Source organism: Neolamprologus brichardi, chromosome 7, assembly GCF_056152115.1.
Source record: "Neolamprologus brichardi isolate AB-2024 chromosome 7, ASM5615211v1, whole genome shotgun sequence".
NCBI lineage: Eukaryota > Metazoa > Chordata > Actinopteri > Cichliformes > Cichlidae > Neolamprologus > Neolamprologus brichardi.
Genome location: NC_142110.1, coordinates 45,033,598 through 45,059,456, shown reverse-complemented (window position 1 = coordinate 45,059,456; position 25,859 = coordinate 45,033,598). Strand labels below are relative to the sequence as shown.

Here is a 25,859-nt window from a genome sequence, read left to right as displayed (position 1 = left end):
CAAAGTGTATCACAGCTCAGGAAAATAAAGCACCGAAATGTGCGCTGCTTTTCGGTCTGGTTACTACCGTTTATGTCAGAACCGGTATCCATCCCTAATCTCAAACTAGTTTCTTGAACACGATAATGAGTTCACTGTGCTCAAATGGCCTCCACAGTCACCAGATTCAAATCCATTAGAGCACCTTTGGGATCTGTGTCATAATCTGCAGGATGTGCAGACTGGAAGCTGAGTTGTACTCAAATGCGGACACAAGCAGGCGGGGTTTAACAGAAAGCAAACTCTTTATTCAACTGATGGCAAAAAATGAACAAAAGCAGCAAATGTCCAAAAGGGGAAAACAGAAAACTATAAACTGCTAAGAAATACACCGGAGTTACTAGGACTGAGAAAACACTAAGCACAAGAAGAAACTAAACAGATGCTGACAAAGGACAGAGAGACAGACAACACACACACAGGAGGGTGATTAGGGGAAGTGGAGACAGCTGGGGAGAACGAGGCATTGATGAGCAGAATCATAACAGACGACACAAAGGAAGCAAAACTCAAGACGGCGCACATGAACAAGAGATCACCAAAATAAAACAGGAAGCACAAACACAGACAGAGACTAATACACATGAACTTGACATAGACAAAAGGTAAACAAACCGGGAGGCACGACAGACTTCAAGGAGACACAAAAGGACGAAGCACAAAGAGATTACTAAGGTTACAGGAAGTGAACTAATGAAAAGCGATTTACAACTAACCTAGAGACATAAAATAACTGTTGCATTAAGTATTTATAAAACTCAAAACAGTGTATGAACTGACACGGGACAGGTTTGTAGCAGATTTTACTACTGAGGGAACGAGAGGGCGATTAACGCTCTGGGTTTGTCAAACTTGTCACTGGCAGTGTTTCAGTCACAGCAGTATTGGATGAGAGAGAGAGAAAAAAGAAGCATTGCTGTTGAGAGGTAAGTGAGAAAACGGACACATCCCAGTAAGCACACATTGTGATGTGTTATTTTACAACAAGAAAAATTACATTTACCAGGAAAAACTTCACTTTTCATAACTAAAGTAAGTAAAACAACAAAAGTAAAAGATAATTACTTTATTCATTCTTGACTTTGTTATTTTGCAGATAATACAACCTCTTACTTGTACATATGCACAGATATAATATGCTGTATTTAAAACGTCAATCACCTCAATGTTTAAGAAATGTACTGTAAATGAAGCAAGAGAGCACAGGCAGGCTAGTGGTGGTGTTAGACTGACTGACTATGCACTGAAAGTTGATTTGGATCACAAACATGTCCATGTAAACAAATACAGGGCACAAGGTAGAAAACTGTAACCTGAGTTCAGATGAAAAGAACTGCGTTAAAGATGCGTCTTCTATTTTTCTTAGGAAGGATCTTGGTCAGGGGTGTGATCAGATAAATGTCAGTACAAATTAAAAATTAAAGAGCGGTTGATCGGCCTATCCCAGTGTTATTATCACAGCTGGGATAGGCTCGCAGTCCACCAACAGCCATGAATAGGATAAGTGGTAAAGACCAGAACCATAGTGATGCTCATTTGACTCACAAGCCATTACAATTCACAGGTTTTTGAACATATGTGATTTTGACCTTGAGCACAGTTTGCACAGATGAAGACCCATCAAGTAGTTTCTGTATGCAAGTTTGATCAAATTCTGACCAACACGTAGGGGGAGCAGCGATTTTTGTGAATTATTGATGGGGGATGCCTCTCTGTGGCATAAGCTCATCGGTCCTTCTGCTGCATGTAATGAACTGATGACCTTTAAAAGTCTGCATTCTGCCACCTGAGCCGATGTCAGTGTGGGTAGTTTACCACATCGCTTCATAACTGAAGCAAAACTATATGAATGAATGTAAGAAACACTTAAAAAGCACAGAAATGTCCTTAACAGTGGAATACTACATCTTTTGTTTTTATGTTTTGTGTTGATTAATGACACAAAAACATCATTACTGGCTACAAACAAGGATTTGTAATGGCATATCAGCTCTAATGTTATTTAAAGAAGGTAGAAGAAAAAACATCAGGTAAACAATCTTTTTAAAAGAAAAAATGAAACCTGTCATTTAGTGTTCCCCTGTGATTGGTTGTGGGTTAGAAGTACAAGCTACGCCTTGTGGTCATGTAACCCTTGGTTGTATTACTAATGCAACCCTGACTGGCTAATGTAAGCAAGGAAATAATGTTTTTAAGAAGAGCAGCATGCAGGAAACATAAATCCCACTCCAACTGCCATTTTTCACATCATAACCTAATAACCAAATGGAAAACAAATCCAGATCTTTGTAGCTTGTGTATGATTCATTTTAAGGCCCTGTTGTTGAAATGACATAATAAATGATAATGATCCGATCAGCTCTGATGATACAGATCTTGAATAGTTTAAAGCCCATATTGATAAATTTACTCTGCACTGAGAAAGAACCTTACTTTGTCTAATTAGTAGCATATTTAAGACTTATTTTAAGACAAAACAGCAAGAACAATTTAAAATTGAGCCAAAGAAACCCTTTTCTGCTAACTGGAGCAGTTAGCTGTGTAGCTTTATTAGTGCGCAAATTGATTGTTGCACACAATCATTCCAGCCATCAAATTCAGCAGCTTATCTCTACAAATGAGACGCTGATTTTTCTCTTCTCCTGTCTGGGCTCCTTATGTTGGAAAATCAAGAGCTTGGTCAGTGAACCCCAAACAACCTAAAATCCTTGCAACCTCCACTTGCAAAACACTTACAAGCTGGTTGAGGACTTTACATTTTCCCCTAGTGACTGGTGGTTGCCAGGGGATCTGACTGGATCTTAAATCTGCACTGTTCTCATTGTAAGTTGGAGATAGATTAGCTGCATGAGCTAAGAGGAGCAGGGCTTAGCAAGAGGTCAAGGAACATATTCTTAGACACAGAGATTGTTCCACACTTCCTTTATTCCACAGATGCTCCGGAGGGTTGTGAATCACACTGAGACACACGGTGAGGATATATTTACTGTGTGATGGCACAGTTTCAGGCGGTAGCCAAGAGAACACACTCACCAGGCCTGGGACTTTCTCCTGGGCACGCTCTGTCTTGTCCACTTGGAGTGAGGGGTCAGGTGGTAAATCAGCTGGCGACATATCTTGTTAGTAGACTTGAACGAGTCAGTCTCCTGCAACACACAAAAGGGTGAATGAGGGGCAGAAAAGCAAGCCACAAATCTATAAACAAACTGTTGCTCGTGCATGAGCACACCTGAAGCAGGGAACTAAGCAAACAATGTGATACTGGACAGCTTTTCCAGATGTTAGATATCCTAAAAGTCAGTAATTAGCAAATATTTTCTTCCTTTATTACTGCTGAAAAAAAATACTTGTGAAACTACCAAATTTTACATGTTTACAAAGCATTTCTTTGTCTTGCTTGAAACATTTTCCACATGACTCAGTAATTCAGCTTCTCTTTTGCGTTCCTTCCTGATTCTCCGGCACCTCTTTACATTCTTTTTCTTCGCTCTCCCTCCTCCGTCAAACACTGGAACGGGTTGCGCTGGGCAGGCTAAATCTAATTAATGGTAGAACACGACAACAAGAAAGAGGCAATGCGGCGAGAGAGGAAAAAAGACAGGGCCAATTTACCTTAAGGCTATTAACCGTTCCCGCTGCCTCTTCTTTTCTTGGGTGACAAACAAACATGTCACACGCTTCAAAACATTCAGTGCTTCTCTTTCAGCCACTTGGATGAATGAGCACGATGTTAAGCAGCGCATGCTGATTTACAGAGCAAAAGTGTTCTTAGAAAAATGCGTGCTCCAGAGTTATTGACAGAGTGCAGTACTGTAACTCTATAAGCTCTGCTAAGCATTAATAACAGGTCTGCATTAAAACAAGACACTGGCATATAATGTATGTTTTAACCCACAGTATGCCCTTGAATGCTCAGCCTAAATAAATCTAAGGTGGAAAATAGTGGCCACAGAAGCACCTGCGGGGCCCTATATCCACCACATTGCCTCTATACACCCTTGTCACGTTTAACACAGTATCCTGCCACGGGTCGCCAGCCAGTCAGGAGAACATTGCTGCCAGCTTCTCACTTTTCTTCCTTACCTCCAGGGCTTTCCTCGCTGAAGTAAACAAAGATAAGATTAGAGTTTCTTCCAGGTGATTATCATCTGAACTCAGTAAGTAATAACTACACCACAAGGACTTTTTTCCCCCTGTGGCAGCCATTCTTTCATAACTGTATCCGTAATAGCTTCTGGGTTCATGTTTTACAGCCACTCTGAGTAGATTCTGTAATGTCTTCAGCCTCTTACCTTAGATTGAAATGTACTTTGAATTTCAACGTGCTGATTTGTATGCTGTGCTGCAAGTAAACGAGCCGACTGCCAGTTTGGACAAAGAAAAAAAAGTGGCTTTGATTTTTGGGCAGAATTCAAATTTTGTGTTGGAAAATCTCTCTTTGCTCTTTCCTAGATTTCCCAGTTCCAAGAGGAAAGCATTACCTTCCCCAGTTTGATTTTTCTGGCTATTTATCAAAGCCCTCAAACTTCCCTCACTATTAGTGCCAGGGTAATGAGCCCCCTAAAGCCAGGCAGCTAGAGGTCAAGAGCTCTGTTGACCTCTAGCTGCCTGGCACCTGACCGTGCTTTCCAGTATAACCCAACCAGAGCAGGTAATTTAATACACCTGCAGGTACTGGTGCACAGCTGCTTCCCACTTGCAACTGGGCTAACCGAGCGCAGAGTAACAATGAAGAGTCATACCCTGGTTCTGTTTGGCCCTGCTATTCATCCCTAACCTCTCATGCTATTGAGTCAGCTCTTACAATATTTTCCATTCTTCCTGGCTTCTGCATTTGTGTCTGCACAAAGCAAACTGATGGTTCATTGTTATTGCAATAGCATGACAATGAATATGACACAAGCATCTAAGCGTGGCTAATGAAGGCGTGCGTGTAGCCTCTGTGTGAAATGTACTGCTTGTCCTTTTTACTGGTGTCAAGTCTGTAAACAAACAGCTGCTTTGAATGTTCACTATGAATAAAACTGTTTTATTCATACCCTTTTTGGACACTGCAGGTCCCGGGCAAGGCTGAGCAGCAATTCATGGGAAATGGGGTCCACCAGGTTTAGAAACGCTGCATTTTTGTACAAAATGTCATTGAGTGATGTTCCCTGAAGTCCCAAATCCTAAAGGAGAGAAAAGAAAAAGGATGTGAGTGATTCAATTTATTCTTTCTAATCCATGGATTAGAATTTCAAAAACAGAATTTGATTCAACTGACCCACACTTTAAATATTAAACTGAGATTTCATAGCTAGTTAACTGAAAATAGACTTTCAGTATTGTCCGCTATGCTCATTATTCCCTTTCATCACGGCTCCTTAACACAAAGTCAGCTGATGAGTGTTTCCCATCATAGCTGTGTTTCTCCACCCAATGTAGCTGATTAGGGTGTGCTGGGCAGTATATAGAATATACAGTTGTAGTCAACATCCACTCATCATTGCCAAATGTCTTTGTAATTGTGGGCATTTAATGAGCTCTCTGAACTGTTCTTTTTCCACTGTAATATAATTATATATGCATACATCTTTGATGACTTTAAAAAACAAGAGAAAAAAAGAAGATAAAAAGAAGAAAAACAAGACCTAATATTTTCAAGTTGGTGATTATGATCGACTACAATTTGTAGTTTCTCTTTGCGTTCAAAAAATTTGTTTGACATGATTCAATTGATTTACCAATACTGGGTGGGAATAAGAACAATTATAAAAGAGGAATAAAACTGAGGCTTTCAAACCAAAGAACTATACCAGCTGTTGGAGGTTGGTACTGCCAGTCACACTGATAAGCTGTACAAAGTGGATGGAATAATGAAGAAAGCGTGATACCTCTAAATTCTTCAACTTCACCTCAAAACAACAGGTACGTTGTTGAATCTTTGACACAATAACCCCAAACACATCCAAACTGGTTTTGTAATGGATAAAGTGGGCTAACATTAACCTACTGGAATGGCCTTAGCAAAGCGCCAACCTCAAACCTATTTAAAATTTGTGGACTAAACTATAATGAACAATTTTTCCTTTCAAATGTCTGTATTTGGTTTTACTTACTTGGGAATCAAAACACTGCCAAACCTAAAGGACCTGTGGAAACCTAATTTTCTTCCAGTTTATTCCTCAATAAAAAGAAAAGACATTGACCTTGGCATGACGTACCACTTTCTCTGATAGGCCACATTAGTTTCATTAAAATGAATATCCTCCCTCATATTTTATAAATTTTGTAGATGCTTCCTCTGTACTTGCCCAGAAGAATATTCAGGATATACAAAAGTCCTTCTCTAAATGGCAAAAATCCTAGACAGAGGCTTATACCTTTACAGTTACATACAGACATGGGTGGCCTTTCCATGCCTAAATTATTGTTCTACAACCAGACTTGCCACGCTCACATCTTTGGTCTTGGCTAATGCAAATCTTAAATTGGAATCATGTATTGCTTCTTGGAGTTCTCCACGCTTCCTATGGAGTCTGGTCACGTTATGTCAGTAATATAAGCCCAGTGGTAAAGCACCATCTTATTTTATATAACAGTATTAAAGACTGGCACTATATTACTAAATACCTTGGAAGGAATAATATGAAATCCTTGCTGTCCCTTATTGTCCAAAATGCTGACTTTCCTGCTGGCACTGGCTCATCTGCTTTCTCCTTATTGTGGGACGGGGGATTCGTGCACTTGGAGACCTGTTTGGAGATAATGTGTCCAAAGGAACAATTCTTTGGATATTTGAAAGTTAGGCACTTTTTATCTTCTAATCTCACCTCTACTTCTATTAACCTACCTACAGGGTTCAGTTACCTACCTATAGCATCATAGAGCGATTTGTCTTAGAGCCTTAATCTGGGAAGTCTTTTATTTCACTATTCTACTCCCTTCTCTGTTCTTTGGATGAATATGAGCTGCTAATATTGCTCATAAGTGGGAAAAGGATTTAGGCACAGAATATATAGAGGATGACTGGCAGGGAGCATTATAAAATCTGCCCTCATATGCAATAGACGGAGCGACTCAGTATAAGATTCTTCACAGATTGCATATCACCCCTGTTGTTTTGTACAAGATCAACTGCTCTCTCCTTCCTCTGTTCTCTTCTGATTGGGGAACATATTTTCATTGCTTCTGGGAGTGTAAATTGATTTCCAGCTTGTGGTCATTTATATCTAAGGAACATAGTAGAATATTTAAAATGAAATTTTAAAACGATCTTGGTGTTTTCCTCTTAGGCCTATCCTCTAGAGAGTTGCATCTAGCAGTAGCTAGTGGTCGTAGCTCAAGAGTTGGGAGTTCGCCTTGTAATCGGAAGGTTGCCGGTTCGAGCCCCGGTTTGGACAGTCTCAGTCGTTGTGTCCTTGGGCAAGACACTTCACCCGTTGCCTACAGGTGGTGGTCAGAGGGCCCGGTGGCGCCAGTGTCCGACAGCCTCGCCTCTGTCAGTGCGCCCTAGGGTGGCTGTGGCTACAATGTAGGTTGCCATCACCCGTGTGTGAATGGGTGGATGACTGGATGTGTTTCAGCGCTTTGGGGTCCTTAGGGACTTTTAGGGACTAGTAAAGCGCTATACAAATACAGGCCATTTACCATTTACACTACAGACCTCTGGAGAAGCTTCTTTTAATTGCCAAAAAGTATATTTTACACAACTGCATCAAAGCTTCTTTGCCAAGTGTTACCATTTGGTACCAGGAAATCTAATACTCTTCCACATGAAAGACTACATGTGACTATAAACAGAAATGACTAATTATTTTTTAGGGTCTGGTCACTCTTTCAAGACTATCTACCTTCTGGCCTGAAAACCCCAAAAAGTCAAACACTTATCCAGTGTCACAAAATGTATTTCTGTCCACGGTTTCATTACTTCTTTGCCAACATCTTGTGTTAATGATGGAAGAATCTGACCACTCATGCTCCCTGAACCACTCTTGCACATTTTGAGCTCAGTGAATCTTGGACTATGCCTCTGCCATCAGAGGAGAAAATATCACCTGATGGACAAACCTGGTCATTCAGTATGTTTAGGTAGTCAGCCAAACTCAGTTTTGGGCACATAATGTTGCTGAAGCTAAACCTTCGATCTAGACACTGGCAAGCAGATCGTTACTGATTAGTGCCTCTGCTGATTGGGCTTTTTTCAATCCATCCTGCAGATGCTCATTTGGACTGATAGCTAGACAGTTTGCAGGGTAGATCAGTGCCTCATTGTCATGTTGCTCAAGCTGTTCGTGAGCAGATTTTGTGGAGTGGTGCTGCGGGTGGGGAGCACCATTGTTATATTATAGCAACACAGTGGTGGAGAAAATCAAACTTCTGTTGCCTCGTATCTGCTTTGCAAATGTTAAAAAAGCTTGATCTACAGAGAAGTGCACACAAGCATAAAGCATCACAATCTTTTACTAACTGAAGTTGATCTACTCAGACATATTAAGAGATTACTGGCATTTTTACAGCATGAAAAGAATAGAAAGACACGTTCCTCTGGCCCATCCTCTTATAGTTTACAGTGATGGCAGATTTGCATAAGGACACAACAAGAGATTGTGGACCTTAAAAATTTGCAAAGCTATGTAAACATACATATAACAATGTACAACTGCCCTCATTCAGGCTTTCAGTACACCCCACCGGGATCCACAGTGCAACCTTTCTTTGTTTGCAGAGACAAACCTGTCAGACTGCTAACTTTAACTGTTTCTGCCTGCACAAGTACACGCGAGAGTCTTCACTCCCCCCAGGCATCTGAGAAATGAAGATCTAGTAGTAATGCCACCACATCCGACAACATTGTGCGTGATGTAGCAATTTCTGCCAGAGTTTCATGTGGGTTTTTACTCAGTCATGTGGGTTTTTAATCAAAACACGCCCAGGTAAACTCCAGGGTTCAGTTAACATGTGAGAGGGCTATAGCTATACTTGTGCAACCTGCAAGAACACAAGTTTATTTTGCCTTGTTCTCAGGCCAGGGTTATTTCATCAAACAAAGTTAAAGCTACAGACACCGAAAAAGAACTTTTGCAACATGGATAAGACTTGCAGCATGTACAGTCACAACCAAGAGGATGGTTTTTGTTGCTGGTTTGAGATGTTACCCTGAAACTGTAGGAAATGGTGTGAGGCTGTGAACTGCATCTCCTCTCAACTGTTTGATGCATCAGAAGTCACATGTGTAATAACCCCCCCTCCTCAAAAATGCTGTGAAGACAACAGATCCTCTGTCACAGGTGCACCACTTCAGGGCTGAATGCAGGGATGCTAAAATGAGCAATCAGTGTGACATTTGGAGCTGGACACTTACATTAACCAGTTGAAATGGGAAAAAATGTAAGACCTTTGAGGATAATGCTTTTTGATTCAATCTAACGTTGCTTTTCTTTGATCTTCATAGTTCATAACTAGAAGACTGTGTGATGTGCAGAAGATTTTAATAAAACCATAAAACAGGTCACATCCCCAGTGGGGTGGCTGATGATATTTTTTGACCGGGCTTTATTTTCGTTTGCAGCGACAATGTAAATAGAGTATATTGAAGCTGCGTCTTGAGGTACTGACGTGTCATTAACAGCCAGTGTTTGAGATGTAATGTTTTCAGACGCGCTGAATAACCCCAGCAGCACGCAGTGTCAGCCACCTTTTCAATGAAGACGCCGACACATGCACGTAAACACACAACAAGCCATATTAAAAAAGAAACAACAAACGGCGGAGAAGACATGAACGAAGCAGAGGAGACCAAATAATCCGAAGATTAAAGGCTTGCAGCAAAAGGAAAGGAAGTCAAAGGAAATCTGGTCTTTAAAGGCATAAAGCATCGTCTTTTCCTAGTTCAAGACAAATTAAAGAGTTTCCCTACTCAGATATATCAACAGACTACAGACCTTTTTTTTTAAATACGAAAAGAATATAAAATCGTGTTTCACTGGCCGATCTTCCTCTAACAGTTTACAGTGATGGCAGTTTTATGTAAGCATGCAACAAGAGGCCGTGGAGCTTAAAAATAAATACTGTCAGCTCTATATGAACTGAAAAGCTTTTCAAATTGCAGGCTGGAGGTTGAAGCTGTGTAAGACATGCTCTATATGTGCTGACAGCCATAACACTGCGGGGCACAGTGGAAGCAAAGAGGAAAACTCCCATCAGCATTTTCTCCTCCTCCATCTTTTGTGTTGATTTATTACAGCAGAGATCTGTGGGATTCCCTGACGCTGGGCTATCCTCCAGACCAGCTCTCCTTTCAATAAACCTCATTAATTGGAGACAGAAGGTGCCATATGCGTCTAAAAGTGGAGGCATAGAGGATTTTGGAGATTATGATCATGATGCGTGTTAACCATAGTGCAGCTGCAGCATCAGATATGATTTTTTTTCTTTGTGGAGCATTCACAGCTAAATCGAAAGCCATTTCAACTACGCAAAAAAAGATCTGATCCTGTGGATTAATCCGACCAATTCCTAATTATAAAAGCATGAAATGTTTTGCTGTTTCTCACTGAGACGATGCCTGTGCATACGCCTGTGTGCCTTCAGATCCCACGACAAATGTCCCCTGTGAAAGCTGCATATCTAATCTGGTGTGTGCTTTGTCACAAAAAAGTCTGAATCGAGCGATGAGCTCCGAACCGCAGAACATCATCCCACACATGCAGTTCATTAGAATCCAATTAAATATATTGCAGAGTGCAACAAATCCAGTCCCACCATTTTATGTAGGAAGAAACATGCCAGAGCTGTCAGGTGAAGGATGTTCCAACTCCGGTTATGCTAACCCTTTTTTTTCCTTCACTGACTGGACTAAATTCAAAATATCATGGCTGTAATATGAAAATGAAAGCTGTAAAGACGTAAACAACACTTTGGTAAGGGTAGGATGGAGTCTGTATGTTTGGTCAGAGGTGTCAGGACACAGTAAGATGACTATTTCTGTATTTTATGATATTTTTGTTGTTGCTTTTTGCTGTCACATTGATACATGGGAATGCTAATATGAGTCACTGCATATTGGTTTTGAAGTAGACACTTAGCTTAATTCAGGCTAGCATCCAGTGCTAGCCTGGCTTTGCAAAAAGTCAAGTATTTCTGAAACTAGCTTGTTCATTAGCCTGTGTATAGAAACCAAACTGTTTCTAGAAACAAAGTGTGGCGGGGTGTAGTCTGCGGTGCTGCTGCAGGGGAGGCAGATGCACCTGCACGGCATCCGCAATCATTACTCGCCGGCTTAAAGTCTGTGCTCTCTGACTGTTGTGGTTGTTGTTGTCAGAACATTGAGCTGCGAGCTGAAGAGCTTCAGCTCGTGTGTACATTTCAACAGCCGTGAATAAAGATGCTGAAAAGTATGCAAACGTGGACGGGTCTTCTGTGGTTCTGTTACACAAACAAAAAACTTCTTGCGCCCTGTTAGTCACCTGAAACTTCAGGAAGTTCTAACTTATTTGTAAAATTTATAACACATGCTAATTAGCAAGCAAGCTAGACACTTGCTGGTATACTTTCTCTCAGACAGAGTTGAGCTACGTCCTTCCCTCGGTGGCTGTATTATGAAGCAAGTTCAACAAAGCCAGGCTTTCCCTGCATTGGCTTGGTGCTGCATTTCTAGCATCATAGCTGCACATTAGCACTCTGGAAGAAACATTAACCTCCTAAGACCTGAACTCTTTCATGACATACATTTTTAATTTCTCTTTGCTATTTGGGCTGATTGGGACCTGATGAATGTAAAAACAAAGAATTACCTTTTTTTTTAATTTTTTTTTTTACCTGATTTTTTCTAAGAAAAATGAGATCCACATATACATTCATTTTAAATTTTGATAGACCAGTGGCAGTATAATGTCCCCCTAAGTGGATATCAAGCCCTTGTAGAGCAAAATTAAGTATTTTGGTCTAGACAACACAAAATGTGATGTTCACATATGTGGAAGCCAGGTACTAGGACAGTGGTGGGCAACTCCAGGCCTTGAAGGTTGGTGCCCTGCAGGTTTTAGATATCACCCTGGGTCAACACACCTGAATCAAATGATGAGTTCATTCATTGGAGAACTTCAAAACATGTTGAGGAGGTCATTTAGCCATTTAAATCGGCTGTGTTGGATCAAGGACACATCTAAAACCTGCAGGACACCGGCCCTCGAGGCCTGGAGTTGCCCACCCCTGTACTAGGAGGTTAAATGTTACTCACTGTGCTCAGATCTATCATACCCCCACAGTCAAATAAACAAGATGTAGAGGGAGTTCAGCACCTAACCAAGTACAAGCCTGGAAATACCACGATGGCTGAGGGCAACAAGGCGCTTGCAGAGAAACTGAACCACGTCTTTGCACGCTTCACGGTGAAGGGACAAGAGGCAGCCGCAGCTCAAACATCGGACAACAGCAGCCTCATGGTGCAGGTATATGAGGTGAGGTGCACACTGAGGGCAGTGAACCCCAGGAAGGCCGCCGGTCCAGACGGGGTGAGTGGGAGTGTCCTAAAAGAATGTGCAGACCAGCTGGCTGGGGTCTTCACTTTGATCTTCAACACTTCACTGTCCCAGCACTGCATCCTGCCATGCCTAAAGTCGGTCACAATTGTCCCACTGCCAAAGTGTACCAACATTAGCAGCCTCAACAACTACCGACCAGTTGCTCTAACACCTGTTATAATGAAGTGTTTCGAGAAACTGGTCCGATGCCACATCATGTCCTTCCTGCCAATCACACTCGACACGCTCCAGGTCGCATACAAAGCTAACAGATCAACTGAAGACGCCATTGTCCAAAACACCATCTCTCACCTGGAACAACAGGGGTGTTATGCCAGGCTGCTCTTTGTTGACTGCTTTTAATACGATACTCCTGGACAGACTAATAGTTAAACTGCTCGATATCGGATTTCCTTCTACCACCTGCTGCTGGATCAGAGACTTCCTGTCAGACCGTATACAGAGAGTTAGAGTGAGTCCCCATCTTTCCTCAGCCCTCAGCCTTAACCCCGGCTCTCCACAAGTCTGTGTACTAAGTCCCCTACAGTGCACTCTGTACACACAACACTGTATCAGCTCCCAGTCAACGCAGTTATTAAATTCGCAGATGATACGATGGTGGAGCTCATCTCTGGGGGCGACGAGACAGCATACAGAGCTGAGGTTCAGAGGCTGTCGGATTGGTGTGTAGACAACAACTTGGACCTCAATATCACCAAGACAAAAGAACTGGTAGTCGACTTCAGAAGGAGGAAGTCCCTGCTGCAGCCCATCAGCATCAACGGGAAGTGTGTAGAAAGGGTGTCCAGTTTCAGGTTCCTGGGTATGCACATAGACACAGACATCTAATGGAGCTCAAACACCTCGACGGTTGTAAAGAAGGCCCAACAGCGTCTCCATTTTGTGAGAATCCTCAGAAAAATGGACCTGAAGAGGGAGCTGCTGATCGTCTTCTACTGTTGCTCAAGTTAAAGTGTGCTGAGATACTGCATCTCTGTATAATTCTTCAGCTGCACCAGGGCACACAAAAAGGCTTCAGAGGGTCATTAATATGGCCCAAAAAACCATTGGACATCCTCTTCCCTCCCTGAAGGACCCGTACAGCACTCGCTGTCTCAAGAGGGCACGCAGCATCCTACGGGATTTCACACACCCAGGACACCGGGTGTTTAAGCTGCTGCCGTCTGGCAGGAGATTTAGCTTGCTGAGGTCACAAACAAACACACTCAAGGACGGCTTTTACAACAATCAATGCTAACAGCTGACCTGAATGGCTACCTCCCTTGACTTTTTTGGTGTGCAATAAAAATAATATACAATAAGCATTCACTTATTCTTTTATTTATTAAGTCATTCATTTTTTTGCTCATACCTTTCTTGCACTTTAAAAACACTTTAAAGTTACTGTGTTGTGTTGTATTGTGCTTGGTGCCGACGTGGCACCAATTTCGTTGTACTATTGTACTAGGTATGACTGTGTAATGACAATAAAGAGTTATCTATCTCATCTATCTAATTTGGCTGACTGAAAAGGATTGGCAATAAATAGCATACACATGTAAATAATTGATTTTATAATCAGAGCTCTGTTAGCTGCTAACTCATCAGCATTAGGACGAGTCACACTGTAAAATCCATTCAAAGCAGCCCACCGATGTGATTCAGTGTGAAGCTTTTATTTAGACTATTAAAACATTACCTCGCATGTCCATAAGCAAGAATGCTACCATTAAGAGGGTTGCATCTTGGCTGCAATTCAGCTATACTGTTATTACCATATTAACAAACTTAAGGCAAGTTGATTTTCTTTTATTTTAATTCCAAGGAGCCAGGCTGTTGTAATTTTTTAAGTGGTCTTGAGGAATAGTTTTCCAAGCTTTCTCAAGGCATTTTAAACTTTAACAGTGGACACTGACTACGTTTGCACTCATTTTCAGTCCAGTCCTTTCACCTGACCAATTACAGAGTTTTTTTTCTGTTAAGCCACTGACCACCAACCTCTGACTTATTCAATCATTAAAAGGCTTTTAAGTCAACTGAATAACCGGTATTGTGTCTACGCATAACAGACAACTTAGCAAAGAGCCAAATTTTCTTACCAGCAGCAAAACACTCCATGTCTCCACTTCTTTACTTGTATATCCAAAAATTTCCAAAGATAACACAGTTAGCAGGCATAAAATAGCTATTTTAGACCAACGAGGTGATTCCCAAAGAGCCAAAAACTTGACGTAGCTTGTCTTAAAAAAGGAAACTGGACAAGTGGTGAACAAAAGAAGAAGTGGCAGATCTAAAAAAGATCTGAAAGTCATCTAATTAAGAAATTGGAAAAATCCTGTAGAGATCAAACACAGGACCCGAGAGATGCATCTGACCCTTCTCTCCATCTACTGCTCACTGAACCCGCATCAAAATGGTTTTAGTGGAAGGCTGGCTGTCAACAAGCCATTCTTAAAGAAGGGGATGAAAATGACAAAAACTGGACTAAAAATTGGTGGCAAGATGTTTTATGAAATGATGAATCCAAATGTTAAATTTCTGGTTTATATCATGGTCAGTTTACATTGCGGTACAACAGTGATGTGTCTACAGCCATCTGTGTAACACAGCGGAGGCTCTGTCATGGTTTGGGGCTGGATTTCAACCAGTGGTGTCAGAGATCTTCTCAAAATTGATCAATTTTGAATGTAGAAAACTAGAGTCAGATTTCGACTCTTCATGCAATACCACTGGGAAAGCATCCGGTGCATTTATCAGCAGTGATCTGAAGCACACTGCCAAGGAAGAACAAACAGCAGAACATTATCAGTCATAGATTGGCCTCCCCAAGTCTGATTATTACTGAAGCAGTGTGGGATCATCTTGACAGAGAGCAAAACAAAAGTCAGCCAACATCCAAATAAGAGCTTTGAATATCCTTCAAGAAGCCTGGAGAACTATTCCTGAAGACAACTTAAACAAATGACAAGAAGACTTGTCTAAGAGAGTTTAGGCTGCATTGAAAAATTAAAGGTGGTCATACCAAATATCGACTTTCAAGCTTGTTAGAATTGTACAAATTATGTTTTTGCTTTATAGGCCATGTATTTTTTTTTACATCCATTTCTAGCCTGCTGTTATTTAGGATGTTTTTCCAGTTAACAAATTAAGTGTGCTTCTGACAACTAATCTTAATCTTTAAAAAGGTCACATACAATAATGTGTAGCAGTTTAATTACTGTTTTCTCCATAGCTACATATTGGTAATTAATATCAGTATTTGCTGATTCTTTGTTTGCTAATAAATATCTAGAAGATCCCAAACTAATTAACTTAATGGCCCAGAAGGCAGATCTACCACAGAGATATCATGTGGGGGCCGATGTTATTGGTTCCTCTTTGAAACGACTTCCTCGATGTGAAAGACACTTGTTCCAGCATCCATCACTTCAAGGTGATTATCTCCAAAACCATCCGTCCCTGAGAGGAAAAGCTGCTTTAGTGCTAGAGAACAACAACAGGAGATCAACTGGCAGTTTTTTTTCCCTCCAGTCTTGAAGTATTATTAGTCAGACACTTGGCTTCAGTCCAACAACGTAGCAGTGCTCTGGCTTCACCTCACTGAGTGATGGAGAGAGTATTCGTGCTTCGTGAGCAGTTTAAATGCCGAGCTATAGAGAAAGCAGCCCCTGCACACGACCAACAAATCTACATGTTAATCTTTAAAATCCTTTAAAAAAATAAAAAGAAATGACTGACTGACTGTAGGTCTGCTTTAATAAACATAGACACTTTGAAGTCTTAAAGGAATATGTATGAGTCACATCCCTCCTGCTTCATGCAAATAGTGTATGAAGCTTAACAATTCATCCTATTTTGTGCTCCGCTATTGGTTTTTAGAAGAAAGATACCCATAAATCTGACTTTAATTCAGACTTTTGAGAGCTTCCCATCAGCATTGTTTCCTGCTTTAATCTGCACACATCTGTATAATTTATTCTACGGCACCCTACAGATGGGCAGGGACTTTTCATGACAGGAGGCCTTCTTGATCAAAACTGCTTTTGTCTGAACTTCAGAACTGCTCCCTTTGATCAATGCACAGCTAACAGAAGGCAGCAGGAAGCTCAGGCTTCAAGCTTGAAAAATATTTATTTTTTCTCATTTCTCTAGTTTGTATAAATCTAGAGCAAGGATTAAACCAGAGATGGAAACACACAGCCATGTGTAACAGATGAGAGAAGAAAGCCTTCCCTTACCCTAGACCTGTATATTATTTCAGAGCTATGAAGCTCGGGAAAGAAAGGTGTTTCGATCGGGGACTGATTAGAGCTTTTTTTAACAATGGTGTATTATAACCTCCAAGACTTTTGGATAAACTGCTTTTTAAGCCTTCTTAACAATGAAAACAGTGAACAGACATGCCATTCATTTACATTATATACAGTCTTTGTATACTCTATAAACTTGACTGGTAAACAGAGTCACCCCAGGTTCTTAAGTCTGCCTACTCACACTTTCAGTGTTAATATAAAAGGCTGATAAAAATATTGAGCCTGAGTTTATCATCTCCATCTTCATCATCTGAATCTTAATATTTCACCAGCATCTGAATTTTTAATCTCACATTTCTAAGCTCATTTAAACCTATTTCGTTTAACCAAAAAACAATGCATAAATCAAACACAGATCATTTAGACCCACCCATAATTTAGAGCTTTTAGTACGCACTTTAATTTTCTCTGATCTCTCACATTTTATGTGCGTCCCTCAGTCCCGCTTAGCCCATCTTCAGCTCATCCAGAATTGCAGCTGCTCACAAAAAACATGGCCACCACCCTTCTTATCCTGGCTTCTCTTTCACTGACATCCAGTGAAATTTGTGAATTCATTTCAAAGTGTTACTAATTTCATATAAAGCCTTTATAGCCTTGTATGGCCAGGCTCCAGGCTCCGGTCATCTGAGCAGAGTCTTTATACTGACCCAAGCTCTAATTTGAAATCTTTTTGACTTTATTGTAAACTCTTTTGAGGTTGTAGTACATCACTTTAGAACAGCCCCCTCAGCTTATCAGGTAAGCTGAATAAGTGGGTGTGTTTTAAATAACTACTGAGAACTAATTTCTGTGGTTTCATATGTTTCTCTAATCTTTCATCCAGTATTTTTGTGATATAACTCACTGAATGGATGCACAGAACTATGCGTTTATGAAAAAACACAATTAAAAGATTGTGTGTGCCTATGTGTTTGCATGATAGGTTGTGTATACTTATCTTTAATGTGGGTTTTTTTTATTGTGAAGAGCTCTGCAACAATGTGTTAAGAAATACCGTACAACAATAACAAAATAAAATCATTATTTATAGTATAATAATGTTTGATTGGAGCAGAATTTAACCAAAGAAACAGACTTTATGGAACTATTCAGCATGCCTTCATTTGAGGAGAAGTTGCACAGGATTTTAGAAATCAGAAACGCTGATGGCCAAAGGCTATTACTAGCTGGGGTGTGATCATTATGCTGAACTTCTGCTTTTAGTGAATGTTCTGTTAGACGTGACCAGGTTTTAGCAGACATGCAAAAACTGAACTACAGAATTTTACAAATGCACTTGTGGATGGTTCAAACATTAAGCACACAGTTTCACGCAAAACCAGCTTCCTAGCGATTTAAGAAGGCCAGTTGCTTAAAAACCACCCTCCATCCTTTAGTCACAAAGTTTCAGGTACACTAGGAATAAAGTAGTCCCCCCCTCCCCCAAGCTTCCACAGTAAACGCATGCATGATTAAAATAAGCTCGGTCTCTTGCCTTTCTCAGCACTTTCAGCACTTCGGCCGCTTGCTCCATCTTCTGCTCCCGGAGAAGCCTCTGGATTTCCCGGACCCAAGCCACCCGCCTGACATATGGGCTGTGGTTGGTTTTCCGCAGCATCCCTGGAAGCTTGTCGGACTTGAGCATCAGGGAGGTAAACAAGAAGTCTCCGCTCCTGCCGCCACTCCTCTCGCTCTCTCCAGGAATATCATTCCTCTGGCGTCTCCTTTTTGACAATTTGCTATCAAAATCGAGACTTCTCTGTCTGGTCAACTTAGAGCCCATCACCCCTGGGAGGATGTGTCACTGTTGGTGCGTAGAGCGAATTTTCAGCGTGCAGCCAAAACATCACACTTAACTTGAAATGTGAGGAGATGCATAAAATAGTGCCTCAAAGTTTGAAGGCTACTAACCAACCGCACAGCATCGCCACCGTAAATGTGCGGCTGGTTTCGCCGCCGTCTTCTCTCAGTCTGCATCTGTCCATGCACTGCCTAAGCACTCTGGCATCCCTCGCTTTACTCGGGGATGGTGTTTCTTCTCAGCCAATCAGATCGGTACTCGCTGCACAGCTTGAGAGTGCAGGAAAACACTCAGCTGAGTTTTCTTGCATAGCTATTAGAGTTGGCTAAAGCTGAACTACAATCTGAAACTGGGTGTGAATAAAGTGAATAAAAATAAAAGCATCCAGAAAATATGTTTAGTTTGAGTTTTTGTCGGTTTGGTGAAATTTGTTATCACAACATGATGCTTTGATGCGTCTGTTTATTGAGATTTGGGGCGTCTGTATGGGTCACCTGCCTTCAGTGGTATTTACACTCACTGGCCACTTTGTTAGGTACATATTCAACTCATTAAAGTAAATATACAATCACGACCTGTTAATATTTAAAGTGGGCATCGGAGTGGGCCAGAAATGTGACCTACATGACTTGACTGAACGTGTCATGGCTGTTGGTGTCAGTCAGACTGTCATACTGGGATTTTCCCACTCACTCATCTCTAGGGTTTACAGAGAATGGTCTGAAAAAGTGATCAGACGTTTTGTGGGTGAAAATGCCTTGCTGATGTCAGAGGTCAGAGGAAAATTGTCACACTGCTTTGAGCTGATAGGAAAGCAACAGCAAGTCAAATAAATACTCATTGTGACGAAGGTACGCAAAAGTGCATTGCTAAATGCACACTGGATCTTGTAGCAGATGGGCTAAAACAGCAGAAGACCACACTGAGCAGCACTTCTATCAGCTAAAAACAGTAAAATAAATGTCATAATCTGCACAGGTTCACCAAAATTGGACAACAGGAGATTGGAAAAATGTTGCCTGGTCTGATGGGCATTTGATTTGACATTACAATAGTAGGAATCAGACTTTGAAAAAAAAGCATGGATCTATCTGGGCTAGTGCCAGCAGTTTAGGCTGCTGCTGGTGTAACAGTGTGGGGATTTTTTCCTGGCATTTTTTAGGCCCCTTAGAACCAACTGAGCATCGTTTAAATGCCACAGTCTGCCTGAGTATTGCTGCTGACCATGTCTCTTTATGACCACAGTGTACCCATCTTCTGATGGGTGCTTTCAGCGGGGTGATGCACCACATCACAAATCTTGGATTATCTGAGATTGGTTTCTGAAATATCTTCTGAATGTCCTCTACAGTCACACGATTTCAGTCCAATAGAGCACCTTTGGGATGTGGTGGAACAGGAGACTCACATCATGGACGTGGAGCTGATAAATCTGCAGCAACTGTGTAATGCTGTCATGTTAACAAGTTTAACAAGCCTTGTAAGCCAAAGATGCTTGCATTTTTTCAGTCCTGTTATCAAAACTCAAAAAACATGTTTAAAACATGGACGAATTCCACTGACTTCCCAAGAAAAGTCAAGAAAGTCAAATAACTGATATTTGTGACCAAAAATCCTTATGTACACACAGAAACTGTGTTTTTTAAAAGATCCAAAGGTACATTTATCAGTTCAAGTTGACACAAACCTCAAGTTCATCGTATTTATGAAGCAACATAATTGCAGAAACAAAGCAAAGTAACAGGATTGAACATGTCCCGAGAATGTGTGCATGTCAGTGTGTGTGTTAGCGTGTGTGAAAACAAACTTATGTAACCTTTTCTAAGAGTCCCTCTCTAGTTTGGACCTCTTTTTCAATTTCCATATAGCAGGCTGTGACTGGCTTCAGTGGTGGGATGACCTCAGTTTTGTTCATGCACCTCAACATGTGTATCTGTGTATCTGTGATGACACCTGGTTGGAGGTCACCACTACTTTACCACACACCATTCGCCAACAACTTCAGGACTTTGCCACAGAATATCTGTGGCTTTGGGTGCTATCTGTTAATGATTGAGTGTGAAATGCTTTGCACTCACAGATCAGAATTTAGTGTGCACAGGCACCCGCCGTCCCTACATGTCAGTTTTGCCTGGGCAATGGTCACTGCCTGATGTATCCTCATAGTGGATGGAATTGATGGCACATCTTTGGGCATCTCCTGAACTGCTTTCTCTACTGCATCATCGTTGGCAAAAAAAACAACCTGATTACCGTTTCTGTCTTTTGTAATGCAGCAAACAGTTCTGCAGCATTAGGAATGTCTGTCCCTTTGCTGACCAGACTGTCAGCCTTCCTCTTTAGGGCTCCTCCCACACCACCAAGTGCACCCTTTACAAGGATCGCCTCAAAGAAGTTCCATGTCCCAAATGTAGCGAATCCTTGTTTGAACAGTTCATGGGCCATCACTACAAAAATGAATTGTGGAGACCTTTGGATGTGCTCTCTGTCATGCACCGGTGACGAGTATTGTATTGTATTTAGGTGCAGTTGTGAAAGTGGAACTGGAGAACCCACCTGTGAGGCTGAGTGAGGCTAGAGGTAAAAAAATCCTTTTTCACTGACATGTAGTTTGAACAGCTGTGTTTGAATGTCAGGGAACAATGTCAGGGAACGTCAGCTCCTTAGATTACCATGACCTGGATGACTGAGAACCTACAGACATGTTCTCTTTCCTTGTATGGAAACCTAGTATAACCCTTGCCAAGCATCTAATTTAGAGGGGTTGTCCCCCCTTCATCTTGCATTTAATTCTGCCTTGACACCATCATCATGGCCTATGGCAGCAGGTAACAGCCACTTTCTCTAAACACAAGAGTAACAACAACACAGAAATTAGTTTATTAATCTAGACCTTTTTCTAAAACTGAAGTGGGTAATGAGAAAGCTTATAATTTCTGACTTACTGTAGCAGTACTGAACAGTCATGACTAATCTTATACAGATCCTTGAAGAGAGATGCAAATGGACTTTTAGAACGAAATCAAACTCTTTGTTTACTGTGAATCTCACCTTTCATCTGCCCTTGTGTCTCCAAACTGATGCAGAGCCTTTGGGATGCTGTGCTGCAGGATGTGTCGGCGCTCACAGGCGGAGGCCTACTCCAGGAGCAGCAGGTGTACGGAAAAAAAATCTATAATGATCTGCAGCTCCATCTCCTGGATTCCTCATTCTCTCTGTTCTGCTTGAGGGACACCACGGTTACCGCGTGGTTTATGAGATGTGGGCTAACATTTAAATTCAAGGAGAATCATTAGCGTGCTGCGAGAACACCTGTGGCTCACGTTGCTCACTGCTCTTTATGGTGGTGGAGTGAGGCATTCCTTTACCTTCCCAGCCACACTCATGCTTCTTAGCTGACGTGTCTCAGTGGTTCAAAATACCTGCATGCAACATAGGAACTGATTTACCAACCTGTGTTGCACCACCACCACATAGATGGTTTGGGGCCAGGCTTTGCCATGAGCTCCTTATATGCTTTCGTATGCCAGACTGTCATAAAATGCTGTGTGAGGCAAGGCAGGAAAGGACCCAGATGTAAGACTCTCAGGCAGAACTAAACTCCACAATAATTTAAAAATCCCCAAAAAAGAATGTAAAAAAAAAAAATCCCCAAACCTCCGACAAACTCAAAACTGACCATTGACACAGACATAGCTGCTTTTACAAGATAAAAATTACACACTACATGAATGAAGACTCCATATCGAGTCTTCATCCTGACAGGGCTGGGTAATAACTAATAAAATGTTATCTAAGTTACACAATCGGAAAAAATAATGAGTAACTACATTTAGATTGACAAGAGCTGCTTGATTAATCCCTGATTACGTGGTTAGATTTAGATTGATTCTGATTACGTTCCACTGTATATTGAAATTACTCCTTGAACTTTAATCATGCTAATAAAACCCAGGCAGGCCACAGGTTGAACAATGCAAACTCCATAACAGAAACTCCACAACCAGTCTGGTGGAACCTAACTAGAAAACTTGGAGTGCAATTTATATTTTAGAGTAATCTGACTCACCCACAGTTCTGCAATAACATCTTTTATTAAAGACACGATGAAACCAAACTTTAAAAAAAATCTGTCTGGCGGATGGCTGTCAGTTGGGTGGCGCCTGAGGAGAAATCTACATCTTCATTGTTCTTGTGAAAAGGAAAGAACAATATCCCATCTCTTCTATGTTTTGTTGCATTATGAAGGCACCATTTTCCTGCTGTTCTCTTTCGTCTGACATGGAGCAATGCACCTAACTCTGAATATTTAGTACAGTCTGAGGGTTACAGCTATGAAAACATCAATGCTGTCTGTTGGTGATGTCACAGCAGGAGCAAAGTGATGGGGACAAATTAGTAAAGAAGAAGAAGACTATAATTGTTTTGTTTGGCAATTCAAAGGTCAAAGGTCTGTGTTCCTTAAATGCCTAAACTAGATTTTTGAGTGCTTTGATAGCTGGGGCTCCACAGATTCAAGATTCGTTATTTGTCACATGCGTAGTGATACAAGTACAACACACAGTCAAATGTGTCCTGAACTGCTCCTTTGACTGTGCAAGACATTATAAAAAAAGAAGTACATTTAAATTAAAATTAAATCTGGAAATTTTAAATTTAAATCTGAAAAAGTACAATGTGTGAACTTAATGTTAAAGTGCTTTGTGCCATATTAGCACAACAATGTATTGACAGAGCAATGAAAGCAGAGTAAACAAAGTGACCAGAGTAATGTAAACAGAGTATTTTAACAGGATAATTAAACAGAGTGACCAGAGTAATATAAATAGTAGTGAAGCAGTATGATCAGTGTAGCAGTGTGTGATGTAATAATAAATCAGATATGATATGAAACATGACAGTAAAAGTTCTGGATGTGACAAGAATATGATATAAGGTCCTGTTTCCGTCACTTTGGGTGATGTTATGAGGGAAGTGGGAGTGGGAGCTCCTCTTGAGTCTCTCTGTTTTTGCCCTGATAGTGTGGAAACTTCTGCCTGATTGCAGAAGTCGAAACAGTTCGTCACTGGGATGGGACGAGACCTGCAGCAGCGTTCTGTCGCACGGATCACTCTCTGAAGAGCTTTTCGGTCTTGAACACAGCTATTCTCACACCAGGATGTGATGTTCTGTGTGAGGATGCTCTCCACAGGGCCACATGGGACAAGGGATCCAGAATTTAAAACACACATAGGGAAAATACAGCTAAATGACCAGAGCCATCCTGCAAACCATCTCTATCTGGCCTCTGATATCCTTAAAAACAAACCCCAGCATTAGGATGGAATGAAACATTATTTTAGTTGAGGTGAACAACTCTACATAATAACAGAACTACCTACAGGGAGCAGGTCAGGCCTCTCACAGGTTATTGCTATCACAATCATTTGGATTTAAACACTACAAAAACCAAGGAAATGATTGTGGACTTCAAGAAGTAGAGCAGGTAGATAGTTTTAGGTTCTTTGGTGTTCACATTTAGGCTGACCTCATTTGAACCACACAAAGATCTCCTGTCAGGTGGGGAAGGCCCAACCGAGGCTTTTGCTTCCTGAGGAAACTAAAACACGCTCACCTCCCTTGCTACCTGCTGGGCAGCTTCTGTCGTTCAACAGCAGAGAGCCTTCGGACCCTCTGCTGCGTGGTGTGGTTTGCCAGCTGCACAGCTGGTGAGGGCAGGTGGTGGTCAGCGCGACACCCTGACTCCAGTGGAAAGCCAGGTGTATAATAATGGATCACACCCACCCGGACATCACTGATTCTTTGCCCTGCTCTCTAGGGAAAAGATTCAGATTAATCAAATTCAGCAGTTTAAACGAATCAGCCTCTTATCAGTAACAAGCACATTCTGTTTGATTCTATTCTATAATAAGTTGGAGCTGCTACATCACTCATTTCCACCTGTGTGTGTTTTCTGTGATGAGCTACACTGAAAGCTTACACAGAATTTAACCCAGTGAAGCCCGAACCATTAAATAATTACCATAAAATTCAATTCAAAAAACAAAAAACTGGAGTGCTTATTTAAGAAATCCACACAAATATACTAAATAAACATCCGAAATATAAATACATATATAAAAAATATATCAATTTGCACATATGAGTTTGTCATTTTATCATAAATTAAAAATCCTATCTTTTTAGCTACATCTGGCAATCATGCAGTTTATTGCTCACATGAAAACTGCAAAAACCCATGTATGTGGGTAGATTTTCTAACAAAAAAATCCTTGGTTTTTAAACAAGGACGTATTTGAATGTAAAATCCATAGTTTAGCATAATTCAACACCAGGTGCACCATATTTTAATTCAGTTATTAGAAGTGTGGTTCTTTGCTAAAGTAAATATGTTCCTGGATTAATTCAAGTTTTGAGGTTCAAATCAGTCAAAAATAAGAATAGAATAGAATAATCCTTTAATTGTCCCACAAGGGGAAATTTGGTTGTAACAGCAGCCAAAAAGACACATATACAAACAAACAGTGCACAGGACACAGAACAGAAACATACACAATTTTTCTTACATAAGAAGGTAATCCATCGTGTCCCTGCTGCTTTCAGCCTGAATGCTTACTTAACTGACCTTCCTCAGTCAGCTTTGCACTCGTTCACATGGTTCTCCTGCAGTTTGTTCACAGAGTTTGTTTCCTTGCCTCATGGCAGATCTTCTCCCTCGCAGCCGAGAAAGCCTTCACTTTTACGATGAGGAGGCACTTTATTTAAAAACCTTAAGGTTTTGTGTGAAGTCATAGAAAGAAATAAAACTCAATGACATTCCTGCAGGCGCTGCGTTACTTAAGAGCAGGGAAACAGGTCCTGTGTTAACTATAAAACGTTTGGCATTTATTTAAAGTGAACCATCAGCAAACTGAGGCTACTGCTGGTTAATCTTTTTCACAGATAAAGTATTACCACAGATAAAGAGCCTTTCATCTGGCGATTATTTCTTACTCTCAGCTCCAGGGTTGTGCAGTTGTCTGTGGATATTAGAAAGTTGCTTGAATACAGAAAACTAATTATTTGAAAGCAGCTAAGTTTTTTTTTTTCATTTTCTTTACTTTCGTCTGCCTGCATCTTTCACCCCAATCAAAAACACAAGTATGTTGTTTTATGGTGGGATGGTTTAAAGTTTAACTACTCTGTGACAATCACACATCGAGACCTTGAGTGAGTCTTTTA

The 25,859-nt window shown here is 41.0% G+C and overlaps 1 protein-coding gene across 2 annotated transcripts in view; it reads right to left on the bottom strand.

Annotated features, from left to right (window-relative positions):
- The window catches only part of lrrc75bb (leucine rich repeat containing 75Bb), a 43,288-nt gene extending 24,436 nt beyond the window's left edge, over positions 1-18,852 (bottom strand). Inside the window, exons 1-4 of one of the 2 annotated variants that reach the window (XM_006788840.3) lie at positions 18,749-18,852; positions 18,333-18,641; positions 5,079-5,207; positions 3,073-3,185 (exon numbers count right to left, since the gene is read on the bottom strand). In XM_006788840.3, the coding sequence (XP_006788903.2) occupies positions 3,073-3,185; positions 5,079-5,207; positions 18,333-18,620 (530 nt within the window). In that variant the 5' untranslated portion in view covers positions 18,621-18,641; positions 18,749-18,852. Of the gene's footprint in view, positions 1-3,072; positions 3,186-5,078; positions 5,208-18,332 lie in introns of both variants that reach the window. The other variant, XM_087843676.1, reaches the window with a different exon arrangement.
- Positions 18,853-25,859: the final 7,007 nt, after the last annotated feature.